This window comes from Aquarana catesbeiana, linkage group LG11 (assembly GCF_042186555.1).
Source record: "Aquarana catesbeiana isolate 2022-GZ linkage group LG11, ASM4218655v1, whole genome shotgun sequence".
NCBI lineage: Eukaryota > Metazoa > Chordata > Amphibia > Anura > Ranidae > Aquarana > Aquarana catesbeiana.
Genome location: NC_133334.1, coordinates 41,592,226 through 41,614,209, shown reverse-complemented (window position 1 = coordinate 41,614,209; position 21,984 = coordinate 41,592,226). Strand labels below are relative to the sequence as shown.

Sequence of the window (21,984 nt, the reverse complement as noted above, 5' to 3'; positions counted from 1 at the left end):
CCTGAGATAACAATAAAAATGATTTAAAAAAAAAATATGAAAGGAACAGTTTAAAAATAAGATAAAAAAGCAAAAAAATAATAAAGAAAAAAAAAAAAAAAAAAAAAAAAAGCACCCCTGTCCCCCCTGCTCTCGCGCTAAGGCGAACGCAAGCGTCGGTCTGGCGTCAAATGTAAACAGCAATTGCACCATGCATGTGAGGTATCACCGCGAAGGTCAGATCGAGGGCAGTATTTTTAGCAGTAGACCTCCTCTATAAATCTAAAGTGGTAACCTGTAAAGGCTTTTAAAGGCTTTTAAAAATGTATTAATTTTGTTGCCACTGCACGTTTGTGCGCAATTTTAAAGCATGTCATGTTTGGTATCCATGTACTCGGCTTAAGATCATCTTTTTTATTCCATCAAACATTTGGGCAATATAGTGTGTTTTAGTGCATTAAAATTTAAAAAAGTGTGTTTTTTCCACAAAAAATGCGTTTGAAAAATCGCTGCGCAAATACCGTGTGAAAAAAAAAATGAAACACTCACCATTTTAATCTGTAGGGCATTTGCATTAAAAAAATATATAATGTTTGGGGGTTCAAAGTAATTTTCTTGCAAAAAAAATAATTTTTTCACGTAATCAAAAAGTGTCAGAAAGGGCTTTGTCTTCAAGTGGTTAGAAGAGTGGGTGATGTATGACATAAGCTTCTAAATGTTGTGCATAAAATGCCAGGACAGTTCAAAACCCCCCCAAATGACCCCATTTTGGAAAGTAGACACCCCAAGCTATTTGCTGAGAGTCATGTCGAGTCCATGGAATATTTTATATTGTGACACAAGTTGCGGGAAAGAGAGAAATTTTTTTTTTTTTTTTTTGCACAAAGTTGTCACTAAATGATATATTGCTCAAACATGCCATGGGGATATGTGAAATTACACCCCAAAATACATTCTGCTGCTTCTCCTGAGTACGGGGATACCACATGTGTGGGACTTTTTGGGAGCATAGCCGCGCACGGGACCCCGAAAACCAATCACCGCCTTCAGGCTTTCTAAGGGCGTAAATTTTTGATTTCACTCTTCACTGCCTATCACAGTTTCGGAGGCCATGGAATGCCCAAGTGGCACAAAACCTCCCCCAAATGACCCCATTTTGGAAAGTAGACACCCCAAGCTATTTGCTGAGAGGTATAGTGAGTATTTTGCAGACCTCACTTTTTGTCACAAAGTTTTGAAAATTGAAAAAAGAAAAAAAAAATTTTTTTTTCTGGTCTTTCCTCATTTTAAAAAACAAATGAGAGCTGCAAAATACTCACCATGCCTCTCAGCAAATAGTTTGGGGTGTCTACTTTCCAAAATGGGGTCATTTGGGGGGGTTTTGTGCCACCTGGGCATTCCATGGCCTCCAAAACTGTGATAGGCAGTGAAGAGTGAAATCAAAAATTTACACCCTTAGAAATCCTGAAGGCGGTGATTGGTTTTCGGGGCCCCGTACGCGGCTAGGCTCCCAAAAAGTCCACACATGTGGTATCCCCGTACTCAGGAGAAGCAGCTGAATGTATTTTGGGGTGCAATTCCACATATGCCCATGGCCTGTGTGAGCAATATATCATTTAGTGACAACTTTTTGTACATTTTTTTTTTTTTGTCATTATTCAATCACTTGGGACAAAAAAAAATAAATATTCAATGGGCTCAACATGCCTCTCAGCAATTTCCTTGGGGTGTCTACTTTCCAAAATGGGGTCATTTGGGGGGGGGTTGTACTGCCCTGCCATTTTAGCACCTCAAGAAATGACATAGGCAGTCATAAACTAAAAGCTGTGTAAATTACAGAAAATGTACCCTAGTTTGTAGACGCTATAACTTTTGCGCAAACCAATAAATATACGCTTATTGACATTTTTTTTACCAAAGACATGTGGCCGAATACATTTTGGCCTAAATGTATGACTAAAATTTAGTTTATTGGATTTTTTTTATAACAAAAAGTAGAAAATATCATTTTTTTTCAAAATTTTCGGTCTTTTTCCGTTTATAGCGCAAAAAATAAAAACGGCAGAGGTGATCAAATACCATCAAAAGAAAGCTCTATTTGTGGGAAGAAAAGGACGCAAATTTCGTTTGGGTACAGCATTGCATGACCGCGCAATTAGCAGTTAAAGCGACGCAGTGCCGAATTGTAAAAAGTGCTCTGGTCAGGAAGGGGGTAAATCCTTCCGGGGCTGAAGTGGTTAATGTCACACAGGATTTGCGTAGCAATTTTTCGGGGAAAGAAAAATACACTTTTTTGAATTCTAATGCAAAAAACACAGTACATAACCCAATTTTTTGTAAGATATAAAAGATGATGTCACGCCAAGTAAATAGATACAAAACATGTCGAGCTTTAAAACTGCACGCGCCCGTGCAACGGTGGAAAACAATGTAAAGTTTGCTATCTACAGATAATGCTTTAAAAGCCTTTACAGGTTACCACTTTAAATATACAGAGGAGGTCTGGTGCTAGAATTACTGCCCATGATCTGACGTTCGTGGTGATACCTCACTTGTATGGGACGATCGTTGTTTACATGTGTGCAGGACCGACGTGTGTTCGTTTGCGCGCGCGCATGGGGGGATGGGGGCATTTTAAATGTTTTTTTTTTTTTTTTACATTTTTTTTTTAATTGTTTAATTGTTTCATAATGCAATGCATTTTGTGAATGGAAAAGGAGCAGATGAATGACAGGCTCCCCCCTGTCCATTCACAGCATGCATTATATTGTGAGACAACAATAGTATGAGCTCTGTGAATGATGGAGGCGGCAGGAAGGATTGGGCAAGCAATGCAAGTCCCTCCTACCTGCAGCTGCTGCCATTACCCCTGAGGCACAGGAAGATTGCTGCTCTCTGGATGGTAACAAGGAAAGATATGACCATGAAGCATCAGTCTGCATGACGTGGGTAACTAATGTGATTGGTGCTGTACCCCCCCCAACCAAAAAAATAAAGAAACCTGAAAGTCTCCCACTTCTGCACACTTACTTCTTACCACCAAAGCTGGGCCTCTCGTCGTCAGAGTCACGCTCCGCCCAAATTCCATAGGTGGTATCCTCCTTGGTCTGCCAATGCTTCCTCCGGTTGGGGTTGAATTCGTTCTCCAAGTCCCAGTCAGTGATTTCAAACTTCTCCATCTCCACCCCATCGCTGTCCTCATCTTTGCCGTACAGGTGTGACATAGACATGGTGACCCTAAAAGGCATAAAAAAAGCAAGGCCAGCATTAGAGGAAAGCTAAACACAAGACATTTTTTTTTTTACCTTAAAGCGATTGTAAAGTTAATTTTTTAACTTATAACAAACATCTTATACTTACCAGCTCTGTGTAATGGTTTGCACAGAGCAGCCTCGATCCTCCTCTTTAGTTTAGCCCCCCCCCCCGGAACTCCTGGCTCCTCCCTCTTTCGCAGAGTACCCCCATAGAATTCTGCTTTCTATGAGGTCATTTGTGCAGGCTCGGGTCTATGAACACAGACAGGGCCGCTCAGCCCTGCCCCCTCGTCACAGGGTTTGATTGACAGCGGCAGGAGCCAACGATCTCCTCTGCAATCAATCTGCCCTGTGAGGAGGGAGAGAGCCGCTGCTCTTGTGCACAGCGCTGGGCTCAGGTAAGTATAAAGTGGGTGTGGGGGCTGGGGGTACTGGACCCAGGTTTTATACCTTAACCACTTGCCTACTGGGTACTTTTACCCCCTTCCTGCCCAGGCCAATTATCAACGTTCAGCGCTGTCACACTATGAATGACAATTGTGCGGTCATACAACACTGTACTCACATGAAACTGTTAGCATTTTTTTCACACAGATAGAGCTTTCTTTTGGTGGTGTTTAATCACCACTGTTTTTTTTTATTTTTTTACTAAACAAATGAAAAAAAAAAAAAACAAAATCTTTGGAAAAAAAAAAACATTTTTCTTAGTTCCTGTTATAAAATTTTGCAAACAGGTAATTTTTCTCGTTCACTGATGAACGTTAATGAGGCTGCACTGATCATCAGGACACTGATAATTGGGGATGGGCTCAGGTGGGTGTTAGGTTTGTAATCCCAACCCACCTGAGCAAATCCCGCCAGGATCCGTCACTGCACAGGGCCAATCACAGGCAGTGTGTGTATGTAGAGCCGCGGGCCGGGAAATGCCTCACTGCCTATGATTGACAGTGTGCAGTGTCAGCTTCCTGGTGGGATTGCTCAGGTGGGTTGGGACCACGATTCCGAATCCCTTACTGATTATCAGGGCAGAGGTCCCTTTCACACAAGCTGGTTCCCGGCTCTCTCCTCTCCTTTCGCTGTGACAGCGCGAGGAAAGGAATGTCAGTAACTGGCAAGTGTGTTGACATTGTGATTGGCTGTGATCATGTGGTAAAGAGCCGTTGTGATTGGCTTTTTACCCCGTTTTGCGGGCGCAGTATGCGCATGATTCTGGGAGGAGAACTGGATGACCGCGCTGTAGCTGTCATTTGGCTATAGTGTGGTTGGGAAGTGGTTAAAGCGGAACTTCAGTCATTTTTTCATCTTTCCATCTATTAAATCTTCTGCCCTTGTTGTTGTTTTAACTTTGGATAGTAAAACATTTTTTTTCTGACAGTAAATCCCTTATACAGCCCACTTCCTGTTTCTTGTCTGGTAAAAAGCCTAGGCTTATGACATCATACACCGCTCTCTCACTCTCCTGAGAGTTTGTCAGGAAGGGAGGGGGGGGATGAGTCATAAGGGGGCAAATGAGAGCTGCAGGGCTGGAGCTGTGCCTCTGTGTAAATCCAGGAAGTGAACAGGCAGCAGCTTCAGCTGCCCACTAAGGATGAGCTCGGGCCTGTTCGGACAGCCCACGAGCAGAGCCCGCCAGGAAGTCGGCACTGCGCTAATCACAGGCAGTGAGACATTTCCCCATCTCTGCAACGTGCATCAGGACAAAGTCTCACTGCCTGTGATTAGCGCAGCGCCGACCTCCTGGCGGGCTCTGCTCGTAGGGTGTGTGCGAACACGCCGGAGCTCATCCTTACTGCCCACAGTTAAAATGGTTGCCGCCAGACTAAGTGCAGGGAGATTTCTGCAGCATATTTGGCAAGTACAGAATCCCAGTATATATAAAATAATATGCAAAGTGGTTGGAGGGAAGCTTCAGAATGGCAAAGATGTTTTTATTACAAATTACGAGAGCAGACTGCAGTTCCTCTTTAGGGTAAAAGCTCTCCTAGTAGTTGTATGCCCCTCTCACTAACCTCTTGGCACTGGCCACACAAATATGCAGCCTCTTGATTAGTGGGCCTTGGCGCCACATATTTGCGTGCACTATTGCAAGGACAGCTGCACCGAGAGTATGCGCCCTCCCAGCACAGTTACCTGCAATCTGGAGCTTTCCGATCATATGATCGCCGTGGCAGCCAATCATGCCGGTCACATGTTCCTAAACCCCACCCCCTGGCATCCCAGACCCTAAAGGGACAGGGGGTGCCGGTGTTCTGCCGAGAAAGTTCCCCTCGGTGGATAAGGACCCCCCTCTACTGCGCAGGCGCGGCGCTTGCGCAGTAGGAGCCGGCGGAAATAGCCAAAGCCGAATAGAATAGATATGAGCTGTACACGGCGCCTGTAAGAGGGCCCCTCCCGGGCTCGCTTCGCTCGGCACTTTTTTATTCTCCCTCTAGGTCCACTTGGATGGAGGGGCTTCAACCTGGACCCAGGGCACAGGCGCCGTGTACAGCTGATTGAAATTTTTCAGCTTCGGCTATTTTTGGCGGCTCCTAGTCATTCGTACTGCGCAAGCACTGCGCCTGCGCAGTACAGGGGGATCCTTATCCGCCGGGGGAACTTTCTCGGCAAGACACCGGCTCCAAGGGGTTAAATACTTATCCAAGCCCTCTCTCCATTGGCTCCTAAACAAGTGGGGGGAGCAGGGGGCGTGGTTGAGCCGCACTGTGTGTCTATTAGTGATGGGAAGTCCGGATCTTTTAATTGAATCGGTTCATTTCGAACTACTCACTGAAATGAACCGATTCAATGAATCGATTCTTCGGTTCACTTGCTGAGTCTACTGACAAGCAAGGGAACCAAATCTCTGACTCAACCTTCTTAAATGATTAGAATCAAAAGAATGATTCTTCACAGAAGGTTGGCAGGTCCTGGGGAGGTTTACTTGGATTTAGTTTGTTGCTCAGAGCACAAGCACAATACTATTGTGTCAGACCGTCAGACCACAATTTGTCAGAGCAGCCAGCATCATCAATTTTGGTGTCGCACAAAAAGCTGTGTGGATGAAAAGCGGGTTTTTGTGCGTGTGAACCTCATTCTGATGGGCCAACTTCACAGTTCACATTGCTAGCCATCAGAATTTTCCGTAATCTTTACAGCGCATGCACAGAAAAAATTATCGGATTTTACTACCACGGGCGGGTGAAGTACCCACGGTAGTAAAATCCAATCGTTAGGCTCCTTTCACACTTGTGCCATTTGAAAGTCGTGCAATTTTTGCCACGATTTTTACCGTGACTTTGATGCGACTTGAAGAATTACCTATGTAATCTTGAGGTCTCTGCCTCAAGTCGCATCAAAATAGGACCAAAGTAATGCAGTGACTACTTTGAAGTCGCTGTGACTTGAAGACGCACAGATATGAACGGTACTCATTGGAAATCATGGGGTACCACTTGTCATGCGACTTTGTAGTCCCAAGTCGCAGGACAAGTCACACAAGTGTGAAAGGGGCCTCGTTATGCACTGTAAAGACCACGGACAAATCTGATGGCTAGCAATCTTAACTGTGAAGTTGGCCCATCAGAATGCAGTTCACATGCACAAAAACCCGCTTTTCGTTTACACAGCTGTTTGTGCATCACGTAAGTGGCAATATTGGCTACTCCTATAGGTTGCTTGATCTGACAGAACACCTGCTACCCAGGTTACTGAGCACAATCCTATAATCATGTGATCATATAACAGACCCAAGATGCAATAAAGAGAACCTGTCACTTCAACAAACTATCACATAGAGGCTTGTTATCTTGACTTTGTCCTCTCTGTCTTTAAGGCTGGGTTCACACTGCTGCGGTGCGGGAACGCAGCGAATTTACTGCGGGTTCCCTCATCGCACCAACTCGCACGGCAGTTCACACTGCCATATGCGAACTGCTGGGGAGTGTCAATACATTGTTAAGGACACCCCTAGTTCAGCCCGCATATCGCACTGCGAACTGACAATTCGGACATGTATCGGATCGCATAGGTGTGAACACCCATGCGATCCGATTCTGGTCCGAACAAAAAAAAAAAAAAGGGTCCTGTGCGAGTTTGGACCGAATGCGGTGCGATATCAGCCATACTATCTGTATGGCTGATATCGCACAGCACAGACATCGCATGTGATGTGAACAGCAGTGCGCTGCGAATCACATACGATGTCTGCCACCGCAGCAGTGTGAACCCAGCCTAAAGCAGTCTGTAGTGTAGTGCTGCTACCTGATCATTGATTTAGTGTATTGTTCTACTGGTGGCGACTCATGGTTCTTTCAGTGTACTATGTTCTAACAACTCCTATGATTCTTTAACTCGGTAACCTGTATGATTCTTTAACTCGGTAACCTGTATGATTCTTTAACTCGGTGTACTGTGTACTCCTGACTCTTGTTTTAAGTTTGTATCCAGTTCCTGAGTGTCACTGTGCTTAGCATGCTGATTGGTTGCAGGGAGGGGCGGAGCTCTCTCACTCTAGGATCATATTACCAGGCCTGCTCTGCTCTGCTATGTATTGAGTGCATAGTGAACGGTTTCAAACGGATCAGTTCACTCAGATGAATCGATTCATCCAGTTCACTGAAAAGAATCGATTCAAAAGAATCGATTCGTTCATGAACTGGACATCACTAATGCAGACAGCCCAGCTCAGGTGTGAGACACACATGTGCCCCCCAATCGCACACAGCTTTCTATGGGGGGCACAGAGAAGGAGGGGGGAGGAGATTGCACCAGCAGGGCCCCCAAAGGAGGAGGCAAGGGGCGTCTCTGTGCAATCCTATCACATCCTCCCAGCACATCTCCTCCGCCCCCTGTCGGCGGGTGAGAGGAACGGAATTACCCTGCAGTGAGTCTGAGGACTGAACTCCGGTCATTGCATACCCCGAACACCCGGCACTGTACCTGTAGTGTAATCCTTATGAGAGGAAATCATTCACTCTCCGCTCCTCCCCATACCGGAACTGCATCTAAAGCGCCGGATGTGATTAGAAGCTGCAACCGGAACTCTCTGGCTACTAGGGAGCGCTGCATTGTGGGAGTTGTAGGCACGTCTGCGGAGCAGAAATCTGCACATGCATGCGCATGCGCTAGCTCATGTGCTTTCCAGGTATTCCGTCAGATTAGGCGACGCTGCCATTATGCTACACCCCGCACTGCTCCATAGTAAGGACACACTGAGAAGGTTGAAAGCGGACATCTTGTTACACCCACCGATGTTTTACATTTTACACTTAGTTTTAAGAGTAAAGTGAGTTTATATACTTAAATACAGTACTTACAACACCGTATGAATGTTTACATGTTACATTTTAAAAGCAGCGAACCTATGAGATGAGCAGGCTTGCCGCTGCTTTTAAAATTCAACATCTAACCAGTCAAACGGAGTTGTAAGTACTGTATTTCACTATATAAACTCACTTTACAGTTAAAAATAAATGGAAAATGGAAAACTCTGATGGGTGTAACAAGATGTCCGCTTTCCCCTTCTCAGTGAATCCTTACTATGGAGGAGTGCGGGGTGTAGCAAGATGGCGGCGACAGAACGTCACTTCTGTTACACATTCTGACGGGTCGCCTAATCTGACGAAAACCAGCGTGTGTATAACCTCTATTCCTGAGACGTTCCCCGGAGTGATGAGAGGAGCTGATAGGGGATCTGCATGGTATAATACATCCAATAGTCATACTGATCAGTCTTCTTTATCTTAAAGTGTGATTAACATTTTTTCTCATTCATTTTGGAAAGAGTACTTTTTTTTTCCCATCTGCGTCTCATTGGGGAGATTTCCCTTGACTTCCCGTCTCAGCCACAACAGGAAGTGACAGGAAATCCCTCCAACATGAGGAAATCACTAGTGGTCACCAGAACTAGTGTCCTCACTGGAAGATTTCCCCTTTGTTCTTTTTCTGGTGACAACCCAAAATTTGGGATTGACTTTCACTCTCGGTAATAACAACAGTAGCGGGACAAATAGAAGTGAATTTCGCCCAACGTGTCTGAGGCGGGTGAACGCAGTGCGTCTGTGATCTGCGTTTGAGTTGTCAAAAACGACTCGCCGACCAGCAGCGCATCGGAACATCGCTGGACCTCAAGTGCTTGTACTGGGGGCGATGCAGTTGCAGACATCGTCCTGGGACTGTTTTTAACCACTTAAGGACCAGGCCTCCATAGGCGACGTTTTCATTTTTTTCTAGTGCTAGAATTGTTGCTCGTGCTCTAATGCACGCGGCAATACCTCACATGTGTGGTTTGAACAGCGTTTACATATGTGGGCGGGACTTAGGTGTGTGTTCATTTCTGTGCGTGAGCACACGGGGGCGCTTTACTTTTTTTTTTTTTTTAATTGTTTATATTATTGTAATATTTTAATTTTTACACTTTCTTAAAATTTTTTTTTTGATCATTTTTATTCCTATTACAAGGAATGTAAACATCCCTTGCAATAGGAATGGTGTGACAGGTTCTCTTTATGGAGAGATGTGGGGTCTATAAGACCCCACATCTCTCCTCCAGGCTGGAAAGCATCAGATCGAAAAAAAAATAATTAAAATTACAGATCTGATGCTTTCCAGGCCAGATCGCCGCTTTGTTGACATCTGCAAGACTTCACTTCCTGATTCCCTTACTGAAGATGGCGGCACCTGCACCCGAAAGCTGAGGGACAGATCAACTTCCGGTGCCAACATCGTGGGCGCCCTGGACAGGTAACTGTCCATATTTTTAAAGTCAGAAGCTTCAGTATTTGTAGCTGCTGACTTTAAAAAAAAAAAAAAAAAAAATTCTTCGGAACGCCGCTAAGACCATTGGGCGGAAGTGACATTTGACGCCGCTTCCATCATCTAATGTTATGGAGCCGAGCAGGGGCCATCTTTCTCTCACTTGGCTCCACGTCTCAGAGGGGAGAGGACCCGTTCGGCTCCGCTGCCACCGACGGCTCCGGTCAGCGCCAGAGACGACTGGAGTGTGGTGGGAGGCACCTCTCCAGTCCCCGATAAAAGTGATCTCGCAGCGAATCCGCTGCAGAGACCACTTTTATCAAAAAGGGGACCGTCCTCCGTTTAATAATATACAGGGGTTATGGCAGCTATCTATCGGTATTCTACGTCAAAGTACCGACTTAAAACGACGGTCCGCAAGTAGTTAAGAGCTGAAGGTCGGCTTTCTTGTAATAGCAATCCAGCAGCTAATTAGACACTTGACTGCTATTATAATATTATAAGCAGCAGGAGGGGATGCTCGTCCCCCCCCCCCGACCAACAGGCTGATTATAGAGCCCCATACTGATTGTTATATGTAAACAAAAAGTGCCAGAAAAAGCCTGGAGCTGAGGTGGATAAGAATATATTGACACCCGCAGCAGGTTGCACAGGCAAAGAGTTTTGAATGCAGTGCAGATACTCAGTTTCTTACTTTAAGCCCACGTTCACACTGGGCCGATTTGGCATGCGATTTGAGATGTCAGATTGCATGCCAAATCGGTTCCTATTGCGGGCAACGGCACCATTGAAATCGGTGCGACGCCGACTTTTTTGGGAATCGGTGCGGCGCTGCAAAGTCGGCGTCGCACCGATTCCCAAAAGTAGTTCCTGCACTACTTTTGACGACTTCGGGGGCGACTTCAATAGACATCAGTGCATGAACGCGCACAGTTGTCTTTCAAATTGCACCCGAACTTGCATTGAAATGTGGGATTGAAATCGCACAATTTCAAACCCGCCCTCAGTGTGAACGTGGGCTAAGGCTTAGTTCACAGGTATGCGAATTGGATGCGTTTTTAAACCACATCCAGTTTGCAGGACATGTGAATGTGACCGGCTCACAATGGAGCCAGTTCACACATGCCTGGGGTGGCCACAGTGCTGTTTCAAAGGCTAGGAAATGTCTGAGATTTTGTGGACATGCTCCGAAAAGAGCAACACTTAGAAAAAGTTAAGAGCCCCTAGCAAAAAAAAAAAAAAAAAAAAAATGCAGGTAGCATAGAGGAGCTGCAACGATGGAGGCATTTAGGTAGACATCTGAGCGGGCACAAAGTCTGAGTAGGTCACCCATATGCAGGAAAGCAGTGACCAACCTGGCAGATTCCATGCGGGATGTTAGCACCCAAAGGAAGGAGGTATTAACTAATAGGTCCAGTATGGGGAGAATGCCCCCCTTGGCCATGATCTCAGGGAAGAGAAGCTGCATCAGAAAAACATGAAGTCTTGCCAATCCACTGGAGACAAAGATCGATAAACTGTCAGGAGAGCAACAACATAGCAAAGAGAACTGCCAACAGGCCCACAGGAAAACAAGGGTTAAGGAACCTGAAACTACACAGATGACAGGTTGAAGCACCTTGTAACCGAAGCTCGCATCAGCTGAACATCTACCTAATAAAACTTTGAGAACAAGTGGACAGAGAACCAGATGGTGGCCTTGCAAAACTGGGATACAAATACTAGATGGTGGAAAGCTCCAGAGACACCAACAACATAGCTGCCAACAGTCCCGATTTTCCCAAGACATTCACGGTATTCAGACCTTTGTCCCGGTCTGTCTGTGTCCCGGGAAAAATCACGGGAAATTGGCATTGTCCTGGTATTCGGTAGGCAACCCATCACCGGCCACAGCTTTTATGAGAACATGACCACGGGATCTCCCTCCGGCTGGCAGGTCTCTCCTCTGTGCTCAGTGGAGAGGGGAGCTAACCAGCTTCTCTCTTCGGTGTACAAGCAGAGCAATTGGCTTGTACACTGAAGCCGGTTAGCTGCCCAGGTTGGAGGCCCCTCTCTACTGAACACAGAGGAGAGACCTGCTAGCTGGAGGGAGATCTCGCGGCCATGTTCTCATAGCCAGAAGCTGTGGCTAGTGGTCGGCCGGTGATGGGTTGCCTACTGAATACCAGGAGATCCCACGGGCACCGCAGATCTGCCGCCCCCACGCTAAATTTTTAGCTGAATGCCAGAGGTGCAGGAGGAGATGTTGCAGGCACCACAGTTGCAGGTGAGTGGCCATGGGATGATCTGCTGGATGCTCTGTGTATTGGGGGGTACAGAGCTGTGTTGGAGGTGCACATCAGGTTCTGTAGCATGTCCGCACCATCTCTTACAGTCTCCTGTACATTATCCGCACACTCTCTGACAGTCTCCTGTATAATGTCCACACCCTCTCTGACAGTCTCCTCTATAAAGGCCGCACCATCTCTGACAGTCTCCTGTACATTATCTGCACACTCTCTGACAGTCTCCTGTACATTGTCCGCACACTCTCTGACAGTCTCCTGTATAATGTCCGCACACTCTCTGACAGTCTCCTGTATAATGTCCACACCATCTCTGACAGTCTCCTGTACATTGTCCGCACACTCTCTGACAGTCTCCTGTATAATGTCCACACCATCTCTGACAGTCTCCTGTACATTTTCCGCACACTCTCTGACAGTCTCCTGTACATTGTCCGCACACTCTGACAGTCTCCTGTACATTTTCCGCACACTCTCTGACAGTCTCCTGTATAATGTCCACACCATCTCTGACAGTCTCCTGTACATTGTCCACACACTCTCTGACAGTCTCCTGTATAATGTCCACACCATCTCTGACAGTCTCCTGTACATTGTCCGCACACTCTCTGACAGTCTCCTGTACATTTTCCGCACACTCTTTGACAGTCTCCTGTACATTTTCTGCACACTCTCTGACAGTCTCCTGTACATTGTTCGCACACTCTCTGACAGTCTCCTGTACATTTTCCGCACACTCTCTGACAGTCTCCTGTACATTTTCCGCACACTCTCTGACAGTCTCCTGTACATTGTCCCCACACTCTGACAGTCCTGTACCATGTCCTCACCCTCTCTGACAGTCCTGTACCATGTCCTCACCCTCTCTGACAGTCTCCTGTACCATGTCCGCACCCTCTCTGACCGTCTGTTGTATCATGTCTGCAGTTTCTGACCATCTCTTGTATCTGTTTGATGGCATCTGCCTGGGGTGATGGTGTTTGGCGTATCTTTATCTGCTGATTGTTAAACTTTCTGGAATACACATATTGCTATTGTGCTGTAGGATCTGGGCCTGCTGTTCCTCCATCCCTCTTTCTCTTTTTCTCTCTCCCTCTTTTTCCCTTTTCTCCTTCTTTCTTTCTCCCTCTATCCCTCTCTTTCTTCTCCCTCCATCCCTTTTTCATCTCTCTCTCATCTCAGACCCTAACCTCACCCCCCCAAGCCACGCCCGATAATTAGTTTAAACCACGCCCATTTTTCATTGCATGCTTTCTCTCCACTAAGCCACACCTACAAATGAATGCCCCACCCCTAATTAAAATAAGACTCTGCCTACATACAAAAAAAGTGTTCCTATTAATTTTTTCAGAATGTTGGCAATTATGCAACAAACCTGGTGAAATGAGCTCTGACAGGGAAAGGAGGAACCCTTTTCTTAAGGGTGTAGGCCCTGGAAATAAGTTGATTGATTCCCCTGGCAATGGTGGAAGGGGAGGGCAGGATGTCCTTTACGAAAGGCTACAGGCAAGACATAGAGACCCTGTTTTGCAAACAGAAGCCAATGGCTGCCAGGTAGGCCTTGACAGCCCTGACTAAATCCAAGCAATTGTAGGGAAATTTCCTTGGCGTGATTTGAGGCAGGGTAGAGGGAAGGGAGGACAATATCTTCAATAAGGTGGAAGAAATAGACCACCCTGGGCAGAAAAAAGGTCTTGGTCTCAAGGACACCCTATCCCTGTGCAAAACAAGAAAAAGCTCTTTGCAAAAAACATCTCCCAGCTCAGAAATACATCTAACAGACATAAAGCCACCGGGAAGGCAACCTTATGGGGTCTTCCAAGAGAATATCTCTAGTCGGCTCAAGAGGTGGTCTCTGGAGAATCAAGAGCACCAGGTTGAGACTCCAAGGTGACACAGGGGGTTAAGTTGGGGGATTTAGGCTCCATTCGCATGTCTCCAAAGTCGTGCGACTTTACATTCTCTGGGCCAAAGTCTCATCAAAAGTCACACCAAAGTAGTGAAGGCACCTTATCAAAATCTCTGCAGCTTTAAATCGTGCTGATCTGAATGGTGCCATTGAAAAGAATGAGCTGCGAGTTGTCATGCGACTTTGATGTCTAACGTCGCATGACAAGTCGCACAAAGTGTGAATGGAGGCTTATATGATCAACTTCTTGAAAAAAAGTCTAGATTAAGGAGTGAGGTGTTTTTTTTGAAGAGGATAGATAAGGCAGAAACTGGCACCCTAAGTGTACTCGGGGTAAGACGCTGGTCTTTCATTGTGAGGAGGGCTTCTGGGCAGGCTTGGTGGACCTAGAGGTCCAAAGCTTGCAACGAAAGGAAAAGCTAAGCCTTGGTTTTGAGGTTGACACTTGGGGAGTGCGAATGGTGACTGTTGATCAAAAAAGTTTTTATCGTTTTTTTTTTGTTTTTGTTTTTGTTTTTAATGTACCAACATTTTTAATTTACATTACTGTAAAGTTTATTTTAACTGCGTTGTTTAATAATTCCACTAGAGGGCAGCATCTGACCTCAGCTTGTCATTATATCTGTGAAGGGTATCATTGATCCATGTCATGGTTTAGGAGGTAGTAGTAGTTACTCACAATTACTGATCTTGTACTGAACCCAATGAGCGGCATGGATAAGCAGTGAAGTATCTTTGGCATCATAGAACATGTCCAGTTAAATGTGACTAACTACTAGCTAGCAACTCACATTGATCAGTGGAATAAGAGTAACCACTTGCTGTCCAGGGCAATTTTTTAGTTTTTCACATACATATTAAAATCAGCATTTTTTTGCTAGAAAATTACTTAGAATCCCAAACATTTTATATTTCCTGAAAGCAGAGGCCATGAAGAATAAAATGGTGGCTGTTGCAATTTTTTATGTCACACAATATTGCGTGCAAACGCACACTTTCAGGAAAAAATGCACTAAAATGAATTTTAGGGTACACAATATAAAGCTCAGCTTTTTTGCCCAATATAAAACATTTGGTTACGTTGAGAAAATAGATAACAAACCTATTAAGACTCCAAATTGTACATGCCTGTGAAATGGGGACGAATTACGGCACCTAAAATTGTCCATAGAAGTCCCTTTAAAAGCCTTTACAAACGTTTGCTTGCTGCACTGGTGTGGTGGCAATCGGGAACACTGATTCTCGCTACACTGTGACTGGTGGGGTGGTGATCAGATAACTGTGACTGGCTGCACTATTAGGGCTTGTTCACACGTGAGGTGGGGAGCAGTAAAACCTCATGGTTGAGTACAGTTTTACCACCCCTCAACCGCTACCCCCTTTACTTGCAGAAGCAGTGGCTGGGGATGTACAGACATGCTGTGGCTGCAATTCCTTGCTTTGCAGCTGTGGCAGGAATTATACCCCTTGTATGACCACTGATCATGGGCATACATGGGGTATGGGTTACTTGTGCGTGATCCAGGGGGTTACTGTAGGTGGTGATCAGGTGATATAATGCTGATCAAATGTTCTCTGAAGAGCGATCTGAACATGGGTGGCTCTTCAGAGAGCATTTATACATCTAAACAACCCCTTATGATGACACTGGGACTGGTGTAGTGGCGATCAGGGACACTGGGACTGGTGTAGTGGCGATCAGGGACACTGGGACTGGTGTAGTGGCGATCAGGGACACTGGGACTGGTGTAGTGGCGATCAGGGACACTGGGACTGGTGTGGTGGGGATCAGGGACACTAGGACTGGTGTGGTTGGGATCAGGGACACTGGGACTGGTGTGGTTGGGATCAGGGACACTGGGACTGGTGTGGTGGGGATCAGGGACACTAGGACTGGTGTGGTTGGGATCAGGGACACTAGGACTGGTGTGGTTGGGATCAGGGACACTAGGACTGGTGTGGTTGGGATCAGGGACACTAGGACTGGTGTAGAGGCGATCAGGGACACTGGGACTGGTGTGGCGGCGATCCGGGACACTTGGGCTTTTGTGGCGTTGATGAGGTACACTGGGGCTGGTGTGGCAGTGATGAGGGACACTGGGACTGGTGTGGTTGGGATCAGGGACACGGGCTGGTGTAGAGGCGATCCGGGACACTTGGGCCTGTGTGGCATTGATGAGGGACACTGGGGCTGGTGTGGCAGTGATGAGGGACACTGGGGCTGGTGTGGCAGTGATGAGGGACACTGGGGCTGGTGTGGCAGTGATGAGGGACATTGGGACTGGTGTGGTTGGGATCAGGGACACGGGCTGGTGTAGAGGCGATCAGGGACACTGGGACTGGTGTGGTTGGGATCAGGGACACTGGGGCTTGTGTGGCATTGATGAGGGACACTGGGGCTGGTGTGGCAGTGATGAGGGACACTGGGGCTGGTGTGGTTGGGATCAGGGACACTGGGGCTGGTGTGGCATTGATGAGGGACACTGGGGCTGGTGTGGTTGGGATCAGGGACACGGGCTGGTGTAGAGGCGATCCGGGACACTTGGGCCTGTGTGGCATTGATGAGGGACACTGGGGCTGGTGTGGCAGTGATGAGGGACATTGGGACTGGTGTGGTTGGGATCAGGGACACGGGCTGGTGTGGTTGGGATCAGGGACACTGGGGCTGGTGTGGTTGGGATCAGGGACACTGGGGCTGGTGTGGCATTGATGAGGGACACTGGGGCTGGTGTGGTTGGGATCAGGGACACTGGGGCTGGTGTGGCAGTGATGAGGGACACTGGGGCTGGTGTGGTTGGGATCAGGGACACTAGGACTGGTGTGGCGGTGATGAGGGACACTGGGGCTGGTGTGGTTGGGATCAGGGACACTGGGGCTGGTGTGGCGGTGATGAGGGACACTAGGACTGGTGTGGTTGGGATCAGGGACACTGGGGCTTTTGGAAAAAGTTAGAAAAAGTTAGAAAAAGTCCTGCAAGCAGCATCTTTGGGGCGGTTTGGGAGCATTGTATACAGCGCTCCCAAAGCGCCCCTGCCCATTGCAATGAATTGCTTCCGAAGTGCCTGAAAAGCGATTCGGAAGCGCCACAACACTGTGTTTTTAACCCCTTCTTTGGGATTAAAAGCACCCCGCTAGCAGCCGAAAAGCTCCACTAAAACAGGCGGCGGTTTAACACTAACGCACAGGCATCCCCAATGTTAAAGGGATCTAACTGCTACATCTGCAGAACGGCTTGTTCTTTTGAAAATGAACAGACTTCCTGAATCACCAGGTAAAAATAAAGGCAAGAAAGCCAAAAAAAGAAAAATAATGCACCCAACACATGTAAGAATTGGTAAGCTGCAATATAATATATATATATATATACAGTGCCTTGAAAAAGTATTCATACCCCCTTAAATTTTCCACATTTTGTCATGTTACAGCCAAAAACGTAAATATATCTTATTGGTTTTTTATGTGATAGACCAACACAAAGTGGCACATAATTGTGAAGTGGATGAAAAATGATAAATGGTTTTCAATTTTTTTACAAATAAATATGTGAAAAGTGTGGGGGGCATTTGTATGGCGCTCCCCTGAGTCAATACTTTGTAGAACCTCCTTTCACTGCAATTACAGCTGCAAGTCTTTTTGGGGATGTCTCTGCCAGATTTGCATATCAATAGAGTGACATTTTTGCCCATTCTTCTTTATAAAATATCTCAAGCTCTGTCAGATTGGATGGAGAGCGTCTGTGAACAGCAATTTTCAAGTCTTGCCACAGATTCTCAATTGGATTTAGGTCTGTACTTTGGGCCATTCTAACACATGAATATGCTTTGATCTAAACCATTCCATTGTAGCTCTGGCTGTATGTTTAGGGTCGTTGTCCTGCTGGAAGGTGAACCTCCGCTCCAGTCTCAAGACTTATGAAGACTCTAACAGGTTTTCTTCTAAGATTGCCCTGTATTTGGCTCCATCCATCTTCCCATCAACTCTGACCAGCTTCCATGTCCCTGCTGAAGAAAAGTATCCCCACAACATGAAGCTGCACCACCATGTTTCACGGTGGGGATGGTGTGTTCAGTGTGATGTGCAGTGTTAGTTTTCCCCACACATAGCGTTTTACTTTTAAGCCAAAAAGTGAAATTTTGGTCTCATCTGACCAGATCACCTTCTTCCACATGTTTGCTGTGTCCTCCACATGGATTCTCGCAAACTGCAAACAGGACTTCTTATGACTTTCTTTCACCAATGTCTTTCTTCTTGCCACTCTTCCATAAAAGTCAGATTTGTGGAGTGCATAATAGTTGTCCTGTGGACAGATTCTCCCACCTGAGCTGTGGATCTCTGCAGCTCCTCTAGAGTTACCATGGGCCTCTTGGCTGCTTCTCTGATGAATGCTCTCCTTGCCCGGCCTGTCAGTTTAGATGGACGGCCATGTCTTGGTAGGTTTGCAGTTGTGCCATACTCTTTCCATATTCAGATGATGGATTGAACAGAGTGAGATGTTCAAAGCTTGGGATATTTTTTTTATAACCTAACCCTGCTTTATACTCCTCCACAACTTTATCCCTGACCTGTCTGGTGTGTTCCTTGACCTTCATGATGCTGTTTGTTCACTAAGGTTCTCTAACAAACCTCAGAGGGCTTCACAAAACAGCTGTATTTACACAGAGATTAAAGAGGAGTTCCACCCAGGGGGGCCGTCAAAAAAAAAAAAAAAAATTAAAAGTCAGCAGCTACAAATACTGCAGCTGCTGACTTTTAATTGGGCACTCACCTGTCCCAGGGTCCAGCGATGCGGGGGATCGAAGCCCCGCTCGTCCCCCCCCCCCTCCGCTCGTCGGCGCCGGCATTTCAACTGTGGGCGCCGGGCTGTGGCTTCACAGCCTGGCACCCACTGCGCATGCGCGAGCGGCGCCACACGCCGTGATTGGCCGCTCAATCACCTGGGACCTGTAATGGGTCCCAGATGATTGACAGGAGGGAGGGAGCAGAGCGGAGCCCTTCCTGTGCCTGGGGGGGAAGTGATGTCACCAGCCCAGGCAAAGGAAGAGGCAGACTACGAGGGACCCCCTAGCAACAGGCATTTAGAGGTAAGTGAAAAAAAAAAAAAATATCCAAATGTTTTTTTGTTTTTTTTTTTAGAATTTTTCCAGGTATTTTTGTTTTTTGGGTGGAACCCCACTTTAAATTACACACAGATGGACTCTATTTACTAATTAGGTGACTTCTGAAGGCAATTGGTTCCACTAGATTTTAGTTAGGGGTATCAGAGTAAAGGGGGCTGAATACAAATACACGCCACACTTTTCAGATATTTATTTGTAAAAACTTTTGAAAACCATTTATAATTTTCCTTCCACTTCACAATTATTTGCCACTTTGTGTTGGTCTATCACATAAAACCCCAATAAAATACTTTTAGGTTTTTGGTTGTAACATGACAAAAATTTGGAAAATTTCAAGGGGTGTGAATACTTTTTCAAGGCATTGTATATGATTTTGTATTAGATTTAAGCTGCTGTCACTCAAAAACAGGACTGTCCTGGCAAATCCAGGGGAGTGGGAAAGTAAATAAAATGCAATATTTAGGTAAACGTTTGATTTTGAACAGAGGTGAGGATGATTTGCCTCGTTAATCTTTCGTAATGATTGCACCTGTTCCCACAGTGTGAAAGGCGGAACTTACAGAGGAGAGCGCTGCAGTGTCAGGTTTGGGAGACCCGTATGGACGAGAAAGGTAAGAGATCACATGGCCTAATAGAAATGAATTGTATCTCATGGATGTTGGAATAGATGTAAACCGGAACTGAGTGATATTTAGTATACCAAGTACCATGTATCACTCACAAACTTATCTTTTTTTTTTTTTTTTACATATATATCACCCATCGAGCGACATAGGAATAGAGTAATTCTTGGACATGTTTTATGCAGCTGCCTTTAATAGGCAAATGTAGGCAACTAATGTTAACCACTTAAGGACCGGAAGATTTTCCCCCTAATGACCAGGCCATTTTTTGCAATATGGCACTGCATCGCTTTACCTGATAATTGCGCGGTCGTGCAAACAAAATTGACATCCTTTTTTTTCCCCACAAATAGAGCTTTCTTTTGGTGTTATTTGATCACCTCTGTGGTTTTTATTTTTTTGCGCTATAAACCAACAAAAATGACAATTTTGAAAAAAAATCAATATCTTTTACTTTTTGATGTAATAAATATCCCCCCAAAAAATTAAAAAAACAAATTTCTTACTCAGTTTAGGCCAATATTTTTTTTCTTCTACATAGCTTTGCTAAAAGAAAAATCCCAATTAGCGTATATTGATTGGTTTGCGCAAAAGTTATCACTTCTAAAAAATAGGGGATAGATTCATGGCATTTTTATTTATTTCTTTTTTTGCTAGTATTGGTGGTCTGCAATTTTTAGCGGGACCATGACTTTGCGGCAGACAGATCGGACACTTTTGACACTTTTTTGGGACCACTGACATACAGCGATCAGTGCTATAAAAATGCACTGATTACTGTATAAATGACACTGGCAGGCAAGGGGTTAACACTAGTGGTGATCAAGGGATTAAATGTTCACTAGGGAGGTGCTTTCTAACTGTGAGGGGGACTGACAGGGAGTAGAGAGAGATCGCTGTTCCTAATCACTAGGAACAGACAGACAATCTCGCGTTACTCCCCTGACAGAACGGGGATCTGTTTGTTTACACTGGTAGATCCTTGTTCTGCCTCTCTCTGTTTAGCAATCGTGGGTGGCCGGAGGACATAGAGTCTGCTGGAACCCGCTGATTGCCTCCTTTGCTAGCGAATGGGCACTTGGGCGCACCCACAGATTTCCATGTACACGCCCACAGATTGCTGTGTACGCGCCTGACGTACAATGGTGGCGATTCACGCAGGAGAGCCAACCTGCCGCAGTACAACTGTGGCGGCTGGTTGTTAAGTAGTTAAAGTGGAATTCCAGGCTGTTGCTAACTATGCCCAATCCTGCTTCTAGACCCCTTCTAACTACCATGTGAAGGGAAGGTGCTTATATTTATCTATTCTGAGGGTGCTCCGGTCTGGTCATGTGATCTCCGCAGCAGCTTCAAGGAAGCAGAGTGATCATTGACAATGGCTGCAATGCCTGGGCAGTGCCGTCATCTATAGGCTTGCTATGGTGCATCAGTTGTCGGTTGTTCCTCCTCTTGCTTGATCATGTGACCGGACTTTCACAGGGTAGTTAGTATAGGATTTAAAAGGGGAGTGGGAGCAGATTTAAAGTGATTTTAAAGGCTTAAGGTTTTTTATTAACCTTTATGTATTCTATGCATGAAGGTAAAAAACCTTCTCTGTGCAGCAGCCCCCTTAATACTTACCTGATCCCCATTGCGATCCAGCGATGTGCACCAGAGCAGTGGCTCTCCGGGGACTCTTACTTCCCATTGGCTGAGGCAGCAGCAGGAGCCATTGGCTCCTGCCACTGTCAATCACAGCCAGTGGAGAGAGAGAGAGAGAGAGAGAGAGAGAGAGAGAGAGTATATATGAAAATGAATATGAATGGGGCAAGCCACAGCTCTGTGTGTGACTGGACATGCAGAGGAGCAACTTAAGAGCAAGCCTGCTTGGATGCCCCCACAGCAAGCTGCTTTCTGTAGGGGCACTTGGCAGGAGGGAGGGGCCAGGAGCACCGACGGGGGACCAGAGAAGAGCAGGATCCAGGCTGCTCTGTGCAAAACCATTACAGAGTAGGTAAGTGTAATGTGTTTGTTACTTAAAATAAAAACAACAAAAAAACAAAACAAACAACAAGCTCTTAATATCACTTCAAGCATAGTTGACAA

At 46.0% G+C, this 21,984-nt stretch overlaps 2 protein-coding genes across 2 annotated transcripts in view; one reads left to right on the top strand and one right to left on the bottom strand.

The window, feature by feature from the left end:
- The window catches only part of TFIP11 (tuftelin interacting protein 11), a 39,229-nt gene extending 30,923 nt beyond the window's left edge, over nucleotides 1–8,306 (bottom strand). The window contains exons 1-2 of the mRNA XM_073604211.1: nucleotides 8,151–8,306; nucleotides 3,010–3,216 (exon numbers count right to left, since the gene is read on the bottom strand). Of these exons, the coding sequence (XP_073460312.1) occupies nucleotides 3,010–3,209 (200 nt within the window). The 5' untranslated portion in view covers nucleotides 3,210–3,216; nucleotides 8,151–8,306. The remainder of the gene's footprint in view (nucleotides 1–3,009; nucleotides 3,217–8,150) is intronic.
- Nucleotides 8,307–8,806: 500 nt separating this feature from the next.
- ABTB2 (ankyrin repeat and BTB domain containing 2) overlaps nucleotides 8,807–21,984 on the top strand; it is a 231,092-nt gene continuing 217,914 nt past the window's right edge. Inside the window, exons 1-2 of the mRNA XM_073604210.1 lie at nucleotides 8,807–8,911; nucleotides 19,818–19,887. Coding sequence (XP_073460311.1) covers nucleotides 8,909–8,911; nucleotides 19,818–19,887 — 73 coding nt within the window. The 5' untranslated portion in view covers nucleotides 8,807–8,908. The remainder of the gene's footprint in view (nucleotides 8,912–19,817; nucleotides 19,888–21,984) is intronic.